This window comes from Gossypium raimondii, chromosome 4 (genome assembly GCF_025698545.1).
Source record: "Gossypium raimondii isolate GPD5lz chromosome 4, ASM2569854v1, whole genome shotgun sequence".
Taxonomy (NCBI): Eukaryota; Viridiplantae; Streptophyta; class Magnoliopsida; order Malvales; family Malvaceae; genus Gossypium; species Gossypium raimondii.
This window is the reverse complement of record NC_068568.1, coordinates 876,744-887,733: the sequence shown is the minus strand read 5'-3', so window position 1 is coordinate 887,733 and position 10,990 is coordinate 876,744. Positions and strand designations below refer to the sequence as shown.

The 10,990-nt window shown below is 29.5% G+C and overlaps 2 protein-coding genes across 2 annotated transcripts; one reads left to right on the top strand and one right to left on the bottom strand.

Annotated features, from left to right (window-relative positions):
* Positions 1-366: 366 nt before the first annotated feature.
* Positions 367-3,631, top strand: LOC105779882 (uncharacterized). Its single transcript, XM_012603850.2, has 5 exons — positions 367-851; positions 1,729-1,832; positions 2,006-2,119; positions 3,088-3,171; positions 3,308-3,631. Exons 1-5 carry the CDS (start codon positions 557-559, stop codon positions 3,362-3,364), a joined length of 654 nt encoding a protein of 217 aa, XP_012459304.1. The 5' UTR covers positions 367-556; the 3' UTR covers positions 3,365-3,631.
* Positions 3,632-5,517: 1,886 nt separating this feature from the next.
* Positions 5,518-6,575, bottom strand: LOC105779881 (probable methyltransferase At1g27930). Its single transcript, XM_012603849.2, has one exon. It carries the CDS (start codon positions 6,519-6,521, stop codon positions 5,652-5,654), a length of 870 nt encoding a protein of 289 aa, XP_012459303.1. The 5' UTR covers positions 6,522-6,575; the 3' UTR covers positions 5,518-5,651.
* Positions 6,576-10,990: the final 4,415 nt, after the last annotated feature.

Below are 10,990 nucleotides of genomic sequence, written 5' to 3'. Positions count from 1 at the left end.
TGCCCCCAATTCGTTCCTGGCCCGTTTCAAACAACTTTGGTTTACACCGATATACCAACAAATTCCTAATCGAACCGATTGATCTAATTCGGTTCAAATAACACTAAGATAATTTGAACTTAAACCTTGAATTGACCCAACAAAATTAAATTCTAATCAAAATTAACTCGAACCCTCCAATTGAGAGGACCGAGTTAGTGTTGTAGTTAAAGAGAAAGGGCAATTACGTAACTTCATCAGGTTAAAAAGCCTAGCTAAGCGAAAAATTGGGGCGCCCATATAGCAAAACCAGTGAAAGAGAAAAAGTATCGTTAATTTAACGAACAAAGCCTTCATATATATATATATATATATATATATATATATGAAGGAAACGCCAGAAGATTGGAATATATTCAAAGAAGAAAAAAGAGCAAAACAAGAGGATCGGAGATGGCGTGCAGAGCGGCATTGCGTTAATTTAACGAACAAAGCCTTTATATATATATATGAAGGAAACGCCAAAAGATTGGAATAAATTCAAAGAAGAAAAAAGAGCAAAACAAGAGGATCGGAGATGGCGTGCAGAGCGGTATTACGTTCCATTTTCATGACGGATACGTCAAGGCCTCTACGGCGGAGCTGGGATTTACTATCTTTGAGGAGCTTCGGAACAACAACAACAACAACCGCCGCCGCCGCGAAGAGAGGGAGCGGCGGATGTTACGGTACGATGGTTGTCAGGGCTCGAGAGGTTCACTTTTGGAATGGGATTCAGAAACTGAGTTGCTCTGGAAATGAAGTTCCGTCGAAATCGGAGGATGAGATTGATCAAGGACCTCCTCAGGAAGCTGTTCTCAAAGCAATTTCAGGTTCATTTTTTGAATTTTCTTTCTGGGATGAATTTTTTTTATTACTTGGTGAGAAATTTGGATAAATTAAAGATATTTAGTAGGTTTTTTTAATAAAGAGGTTGATGTAGCTTTTTTTAGTAAATAAATTGAAGCAATGCCAATGAAGATTACATTTTTCAATTGTTTAAGCAGGAAAGAGCCAAGAGAAGTGTGATTTAATTAATCACAATTCTGCTTAGCAGCTTTAAAGTTAGAAACTTTAAGTAAGAATATTGAAGTTTAGTATGCTGCTTCAATGTCTAATGCATTCGTATATAGATACGGATATGACTTTTCAAGTATTTTCCAAATACTAGTAATACTAGGGAGGTCCTATTTTATAGTGGCTGGATCAAATTAGTCCCTCTATTATTAAATGGACCATAAAAAGAAAAAAAATTATTTATAGAACCATAAATAGACTTAATATTAATTTTGCTAAATAGTAGATGATATTTTTTAAATAGTAAATATTAATTTTATTCCAATTTGGACTTATTTGGTTCTTTTTAATAGTACAAGGATTAAATTGATCCATTTAATAGTAGAGAGACTAATTTGATCAATTCTCTATAAGAGAGGGACCTCTTAGTCACATCCACCCATAAAATTACTTAAAATAGTTGAACTTATCAATGTTGGATCCAGATACACCCGAGTTCGAGTGAAATAGGAAGGAACTACTCTCCCAGTCTCCCTTGAAAAGCAAATAAGATGGTTCTTTAGTTTTATCAGTTTACAAATGGACTTTGATGCCTGCTTAAAGTTTTGCTTTGGTTCTAGTTGTCATTGTGTTTTACTTGTAGAGGAATTTGTATTAGATTTATTGATATAGACTTTTGGTTTTGGATTTCAGAGCTATCAAAGACAGAAGGGAGAGTTGGACAAACAACAAATGTGGTTATTGGTGGTACAGTAGCCGATGATTCAACTAATGAATGGCTTGCTTTGGATCAGATGGTATGTCATATCACCTCCTAATTCGAAGTTTTCTCAAGTGGTTTGAGACAACAGCTGTTCATTCGCCTTTAAACTATGTCTGTGGTACTTGGAAGTTATTATATTTTAGATGATGAAAGAAAAAAGCTTTGATATTCTTTTGCCTGCTATGTTGTTTCTTTTTACCTTGTCAGGTCAACTCATATCCTTGTGTTAGAGGATTTATAGCGATAGGAACTGGAGGTGATGATTTTGTGCGAGCTATGGTTGTTGCTGTGGAATCCGTGTTACAACAGCCAATTCCTGAGGTACTTTTACTCATTTTTTATAGTGAAAATCAATTATTGTTTGATATATCTGGTTATTTATGCATTTGAATATAGACAACAAAACAGATTTTGGGGTTATTAGTTTATGTAAGTAAGATGAACCTTGGTGTTTGTGATGTTGAAAACATTCACGATATCTCATAATATCAGTGTAGAGCTCTTCTGGACTTCATTTACTGTTAGTTTATGTAGAAGCCATTTTGTTAGGTGTGTATGCCAGAGCTGATGTAGAGGCAATATCTCAACTAGCACAGCTTCGGTTAAACGTACATGCATTGCCCTCTTGTATTGCACAGTCCTGGATTCTATAGAACTAAACCTGATAAATTGGTACTTTGGGAATCTGCATTATATCATCCAAGTATTACCTAACAGGCTGATTTTGACCGAGGAAAGAATTTGGAAATTTTGATAGAAGTAGAACATTGAAGGGTTAAATGGGAGTTTTGATGAGAACTGCTACAACCATTGAAAGTAAGTACAAACTCAGACGTTTGAAAAATCTCAGTCCTACAGAATAACTGCCAACATAAGTCTGAAAGACTTTGTTGCGGGTTGTTCAACGAGGTATTTCAAGAAATGGCAAGTATTTAGATCATGAATAGAGATATGATATATTGGAATTGCTTTGCACAAAGAGTTATCTGACTTGTCTTGAAGCTGAAACCGGTTTAACTTATTGCTTGGTGACACTAGTTCAACCAAAAACCTTACATTTCGAGGAACATAATTCGTTTGCTGTAAGCCTGAGTTCAAGGGAAGAACATGCTTGAACTACAATGTTTCCTGGTCAATAACATCGGCATCTATATGCGAACTGTTATTTCCATTTTGTCTTCTGCTTTCTCCTTTGTTTTATCAAGAAGTTGCATTTATTCATCCATGCAAAAGCTAGAACGCAAAATTTATATATATACATATACTACATTGACAAGATTTCCTAACAGGGTCGAGTGAGGCGGAGGGTATCATCTAGGGGGAAATACGTATCTGTCAACATCGGTCCCGTTCAGGTCGTTTCTAGCGAACAGGTCCCTCTCTTTCTCTCTCAATCTCTCGCAATACACATACACATACACAATGGCATTCATATACATGCACACATTTAGCCAGATACCAGACTCGTTGGATTGTACGTACTCTAATCAAACTCGCTGCACCATATAGGTTCAAGCCGTATACAATGCTATGAGGAGAGATAATCGGATGAAATACTTCTTGTAATCTGATCAAGTAAGTAGCCAATGTTATTGCCCTTACTGTTCATTATTGGATTTTTCTTTTTCTTTTTTTTTTTTACAGTTTCTTTGAAGTAGTCAATTAATGTTCTTTGATTAACCAAAAGGCACTATCATATAGGCATATAGAATCATTGATGAAATTTGTATTTTAACACTTTGCTTAAAACATGTCAACTTGTATTTTGATAGTGTATTTGTTTATTCATTTTATCAATTAAATATTAGTATGCTAATAGCATATATTATTTTATCATTCTTTCTTTGAAATAGAAATATATATTTGCAATTTCGATGCATGAAATAGTAGACCTCTTTCACAAGCTTTGCATGGCAGCTCCATTTATAGTTTAAAATTTATTTTTATATTGATATTTATCTACTTTATAATTAAATAATAAGTTGGGGCTTTTTTATCAAAATAATCCGAAAATTTTGATTAATTACAAAATGATTCATTTTTTTAATTATGTATGTAAATGACTTAAAAATGAATAGTGAAAGTTGGTAGAGTCGAAGAGATTAGCGCCACCTGCTTGTCACATTAGCCAATCATTAGTTGTTAGGATTAAAAAATTAATTTTTTGGATGGAGTCAATTTATTTGGCGCCACATGTATAAATACTTGACTAATATCAATATTTTTAAATATTTCGAGGTCAAAAATAAATAATTGTGGTGTAGTTATAAGGATTAGCGTCTCCACTTTAACATGCCAGATTTTTTAAATTTAAAATTAAAATTATTATTTTATTTGATGAAGCTACTACCTTTAATACGTCAAACTTTTAAAATAATAATTTTAGTTTTAGACTAAAATAAGAAGTTTGAATGTGGTGGTGCTATTTTCTATTACTCCACCAAATAAAATACTAATTTTAATTTTAAATAATAAAAAATCAATCGCTATAAAAAAAAGTTTTCGCTATTTTCTATTGCTGTTATTTATTTTTTGGGCCCTGAAATATTTAAAATATTGACATTGTACAAATTTAAATTTAAATTTTTGAAAGGCTAAGACAAAACATTTATCATTTTATTGATTATAAAATTACAAAAAGGACCTACAAAACAATATGGCCAAATGAAATGGGGCCAAGACTCTTGTCTGTTCATTCGTTATCGTCCCTGCCATTGATACATTATTATTTAAGCAAGAGAGTTTTTAATGTTTTAATGATCTGTTAATAGCATGTTTTAGATTAGTTGGTTTAATTAATATCTATAAACACTAATTAAATATTATAGATTTTCGGTATTTAATAAATTGCTTTTATTGAAATAAAATTACAAATGACCCATTCAATCCCTATTTGATAGGGATGGCTGTCAACCATGCAAAATCAAATATAGGCAAATATTCTATAAGATTTTTCTGGATTCAAATATCCTAAATTTTCGAATATAATTAATGAAAATGGAATATATTTATTATTTAAATTCACAGATAATAGATTCAAATATTCACATATATTATTTAATTTGTTGAATTTGAATATTTAATATTAGATTAATATTATTATTTAATTCACATTTTAAAATTATATATATATATATAAATATCCAATCTATTGTAAATTTTTTTTCCACTAATACAAGTGGAATTTCCTTTCAACGACAATCGTTGACTTTTCAGTAACCAAGTTGAGACTTCTACGTATGTGCGTTAATGGTAAAATTCTACTATTAGTCCTTAGACTATATATAGGTTTTGAATCTACTCCTTGTACTATATGTAAATTATAAATTTAGTCCTTATACTCAAAATTAGTTAATTTTAATCCTTACATTTTTCGAATTGGTCGATTTTAGTTGATGTACTTTTTAAATTTTGAAATTTTAATCCTCAACAAAACATAGCAATTAAGTTCATTTGGTTGAATTATATTATTAGTCTTGCACTATGTGTAAGTTGTGCATTTAATCTTATATTCTCTAAATTAAATGTTGCTTTATCCCAAGAATAAGGACTAAATTTATAATTTATGCATAATATAAGGACTTAATAGCAAAATTTAACCGAAGTAAAACTGGTAGTCTTTTATTGTCTGAAACAATCAAGTGGAACCAACAGACACGACAACACAATCATATTTCACCTACACCTATTATTAAAATATAATAATTATAAAAAAGCTATTTTAAAAAGTATATAGTTTATCATTATTTATAATACGTGTCAAATTATCAAATATTAAAATATTTTATTTACAAAAAAGGGAAAACAAAAATAATAGTAAAAGTTTAATATTTTTAAAACAAGAGGGTGCATTTTAGCAAAATCGATGACCTGCATGGTTGCTCAAGTTAGCAGCAGGCGGGATCTCGAAATGCCATAATCTTCCCACGCTTTTCACTAAGTACTTCTTGCACAAAAATTCTCTGGCGAAACCCTTCTCCACTTTCCGATCAACGTCGTGCAAGAACACGTGCGTCGCGCCGGAACCTTTCCGGTTCCTCGCCATAACGGCCGCCGAGTATATAGCGGCCATCCTCCCCGGCGCTTCCGGGAAATACCCGCGCGGTGCGTCGATCATGATCAGATCCCACTCCGTATCGTAAAACTCATCGGGAAACCCCGTCAAGGCGAGCTTACACTTATGGTTGCCACGCAAGTAAGCTTTCGAAGGGTGACAGTTCGGCTCCGATTTGTAATGCGCGAGCAGAGAGTTGGCTTGTTTGAGCTGAGTACGGTACTTCACGGCGTGTGCACGGAGGCTCGGCGCGTCTTTGAGAACGGTTTGGATCCATTTCGGATCTTCTTCGAGGAACAAAGTGTTACCTCCCGGGTTAAGTGAAGTCCACATCAGCGAGTCGTAACCGAGCCCGAACACGAGGAAATTGCAAGGAGATCGTTTCTGGAGAACGTCGAATGTAACGGAGATCTCACGGAAGTTTTGTTGAGGGACGATACGTGACGTCGCGTAATGGATGATGGCTTTGAGTTGATCCACCGTGGTGGAGAACTCGTTGATAGTTCCCGATCTGGATTTTGAGAGAGAGCAAAGAAGAGAGTAATCTGTGGTTTTCATGGAGCTTGAAATAAGTATAGCTCCGGCGATAATACCGGCGACTGTAATCGGAAGAAACCATCTCTTATCGGCGATGAATTGCCTATTCTTAATAATCCCTTCTCTTTTCATTTTTCTAAAATTAAATAAAAAAAGAATTTGTTGGTTTTTAAGGTTTAAGCAGGCTCAGTTTAGTCATATATAAGAAAGAAGCTTGAAGTGAAATACGGGGCAGAATTTGAAAATATATTTGAAATTATTATTTTATTTAAAATAAATTTTATTTTTTGCTTAATATAACATTTGGTACTTGAACTTGATATTTTTCTTAAATTGGTACTTAAATTTGACACTTTTTCTTAAATTGGTACTTAAACTTACTTTTGAGGATCCAATTTGGTACCGAACTTGACTCTTTTTCTTAATTTGGTACATAATCTTTTTTTTTCGATTTGGTACTTGTCAAACGCTTTAAAAATTACTCCAATATGCTAACAATGTTATTTTTTTATGAAGTAACAAAAATAATTAATGTATGACCCACATGTGACGTGTGATATGATGTTTATTATATGTTCACTACTTTTAGTTTTATTTATTTATTTATTTATTTTATTAATTGAAAATAATGAATTTCTTTTTAATCTGAGGTTTTAAAATTTTCTTATTTATTATTAATTCATACATAGTTCAATATATTTTTTTAACATGAATTTTCTCTAATGCTGACAATATTTTTGTAGCATAACAAAAAATTTAACACCATTAGTGTTTTGCTTAATTTGTATAACATTTAATAAATTTAGGTACCAATTTAACCTAAAAAAAGCTTAAGTACCAATTTAAGAAAAATGTTAAGTTTAAATACCAAATATTATATTAGCCCTTTGTTTTATTTATGTGAATGTAATTGGTAGGTCTTTCTCTATAAGATTGAGACAAATCTCTAAGATTGAGACAGATTAATTTAATAATTGTATAATTAAAACATCAAGGATATAAAATTTTAAACATTTATATATTTTTTTAATTTTGTGCTAAATTTGATAATTAAATTTTTAAAAGAGTCAAATCGATTTTTTTAACGAAAATATTGATTAAAACTTTAATTTTTTAATAATATTGGTGTGCCAACCCATGTAACATACGTGTATTGCATGTTGACATGGTATTATTAATATTATATGTCACGACAACAAATAATTTAAATTATATAAAAATATATTCATAAAAATAATCAATTTTGAAAAAAAAAATGAAGCAGGTGGGGTTGCCATATTTAAAAATTTAGCATTTTAGTCAGCATTTTCACTAAAAGAACAAGAATTCGACTCTATTAAAAAGGCTAATGACTAAGTTTAGCTCAAAAAAATAATGATCAAACCGATAAATGGTGTAAACGGTTGAAGTTAAATTTAACTTTATACTAAAAATCAAATAAGGAAATGCCACATTTATTCCAATTTGACCTTATTTGACTTTTTTAATAACATATAAATTAAATTTATTTATTTAATAGTAAAATTTGCCACTTGATAAATTTTGGATGTTCATTTCTTTTATATTTAGAAAATTTTAAAAAACATATAATTCATTAAAATTTTTAATATAATTGTTGACTATGTTGTCGATTGGGTTTTAGCTCAATTGGCAAGGTTATTATTGTCAATGCAGAAGGATATGGGTTCGGATGCACTAAAGCATATTATCTTTCTATTTATGGGTTGGGGAATGACTATGTTTAGTTCTAAGCATTATGTCAAAAAGAGCGAGATATGATAATAATCTATAATGAGATTATTGGAAACTAAATTGTTGACTATGTTAATATTTTTAATGATTTAATTTTTTAAGCATGTTTGGTAATCTAAAATAAAAAATAATTTATAGATTTTTTCAAAAGTGTGGAAAATTACTTATCACTTAATGTGAATTTTTTCAATTCTTTTATTTTATTTTTTAATATTATCTTTTAATTATTTTACTTTTACAATTTAAAAAGTATATTCATCAATCCTAAAATATATAAAATATATTTTATAAATTAAATTCAATACTTAATTTTTCAGTTTATTAAATAACACTTTAAACTCGAATCAAGAGTTAGTTTTTAACATTTTAACTATAATTATTCCCCACATTTGTTGGGATTTCAAGAAAATATTTGGTTCAATTTTTATGATTGTAATATATTAATATATATGAATAATTAATTTAGGCATAATGATAGATTAAGTCCTTAATATTTATATTTTTTGTCAATTTGATCATTATTCTTTTTAGCTAACTTTGGCCTCCACCTTTTAAAAAGATTTGAATTTGACTAATAACCTTTCAAAAGAATCAAACTAATCATTATTCTTAATATTACAACGATTAACATAAATGACTAAAACGTAACATCGTGGAATAATAATAAATAACATATTTAAATATAGAAATACGATATACCTTTGAATCATAAATTAAACCGAAAATATTGAAAATAGATAAATTGAACTGAAAATTAATGTGATTAAACCTGCAACTTTTTTTTTTTTTTTTGTCTTTGGGTCCAATTTAGTCCTTAGATGGCGGCCTTGATGATAACCTTAGACTAGTATACCATTATACATCAATTTTGTACATCAAAAATTAATGAATATGAAAAGAAGAGTGGAATATTGAAGAGAAGTTAGCACAATTGGTGGTGGGTAAAGTCCACTAATAATCACCCCGATATCAAAAATTTTCATTTTAGGCAAATAAAATAAAATATTTATAATTTAAGTACTTGCGTTATGTTATATAATTCGATTATTTTGGTTATTTTCATTAAAATCACAAACAATAAGTCGACGTGACAATTAAAAATATTGGTATGATAATAAATTTAGATCTCAACTTTTACGTATTATATCAATTTAATCAGATAAAAATCAATCCTTAAAATTTACAATGAGAAATTTAAAGAAATATATAAAATTACATATTTTTAAGAATATATAATAACAAATTTCATATTAATATTAAATAAAATTATCTCACCTTCATAAGACCTATGCCTTTCATAAATGATCTCACCTATATATTTGATAACAAGGTGTTGTATACAGTGTCATCCGTATGAATATCTACAAGGTCTTCCTCAATGGTTTTGACCATTTCCGTCGTGTGGTGCGGGGGAGAGTGGGAGATGGAGACGGGGGTGGGAGGGACGGGGGAGACAGTGGGGGGCGGTGGGGCGAGGAGAGGTACGGGTGGGAGAGAAGGAAAGGATTTTTATTTTATTTAATATATTAATATGAATGTTAATATAAAATTTAAATTTATTATTATATATTTTTAAAATATTATTTATTTTATATATTTCTTTGTATTTTTAAAATTAGGATAAATTGAGGTCATTTGTAAAATTTGAGGATTAATTTTTAAAATTATGACCTGAATTGATATAATATGCAAAAGTTGAAAGCTAAAATTGTTATTATATTGATTTTTAACCATTACATCATTTGTCGTTTGTGATTTTAATGAAAGTAACCAAAATGACTGAACTATATAACGTGAGTACTTAAATTGTAATTTTTAATTTTTTTAGGTCTAAAATAAATAATTTTTATAATTAGGTGATTGTTTATATAGTTTACCTTATTTTTTAGTATAATGAATATTCTACTTGAGTATTTAAAATAATAATAATTTGATGCCTAAATAACTTGTTATATCAACTCAACAGGTGGTTTATAATAAAAAAAAATTTGGATAGTTTCCATGAAAAAGAATGATAAACTATATCGTTAGTTACTAAAATATGAGTAAGTTTTCGTTTTGATCACTTAACTAAATAAGTTACAATTTAGTCATTAAATTATTCGAAAATTTTCATTTAAGTCACTAAACTCAAATGTTTTTATTTAGAAAAGGTTCTGCCAACGAGTTCCAAGCGACAATTCGATGATTGGTACAGTAGATCAGTACCGAATATACCTTATACCCAAGTCGATTTGATGGTTAGTGTCAAATATCAAAGAAAAAAGTTGTCTGAATTTTGATTTGTAAATTCATAACATCCAAAGTTGTTTCATGAAAAAACAAAACTAAATTATAGAAGAGAAGGTGGAAAATAGTTTTTGATTGATGCATGCAATGCGAACAAAGAAAGTCATTTTAGTATCTATTTTAACAATATAGTGATTTAAATGGATTTTTTTTGAATACTTTAGTATTAATTAAGTGACCAAAATAAATTTACTCATAATTTAATGACTGATAATGTAGTTTATTAAAAAATCGAGAGTTTAATTGATTGATAATTTAATTTTGCACCTTCTTTAGACCTTAAATTTGTGTTACTTGTCAAACCACCCCAAAATGAATAGAAAATTAACGTTTGTTAACTTTACTAACGTGGCATATACAAATAGTACAAGAGACGAAAAATTAAATGAAATGTTATATATTTTACAAAGTTTAACCCCAAATAAGTCATTATGCCAAAACATAATTATGGTCTAAAAGAAAACCCACATAAAAAAATTAAAAGTTGCAAAATATCATTCAATGGTTCTTTTTATCGTTCAAATATATATATTTTTTAATAATCTCATTATAGGTTCTGA

Excerpts from the sequence above, each read along its gene's own strand:
- LOC105779881 (XM_012603849.2), bottom strand. The coding sequence starts at position 6,521 with ATGAAAAGAGAAGGGATTATTAAGAATAGGCAATTCATCGCCGATAAG.
- LOC105779882 (XM_012603850.2), top strand. The coding sequence starts at position 557 with ATGGCGTGCAGAGCGGTATTACGTTCCATTTTCATGACGGATACGTCA. Across the intron at positions 852-1,728 it reads TGTTCTCAAAGCAATTTCAG|AGCTATCAAAGACAGAAGGG; the intron begins GTTCATTTTTTG and ends TTTGGATTTCAG. Across the intron at positions 3,172-3,307 it reads AGGTCGTTTCTAGCGAACAG|GTTCAAGCCGTATACAATGC; the intron begins GTCCCTCTCTTT and ends TGCACCATATAG.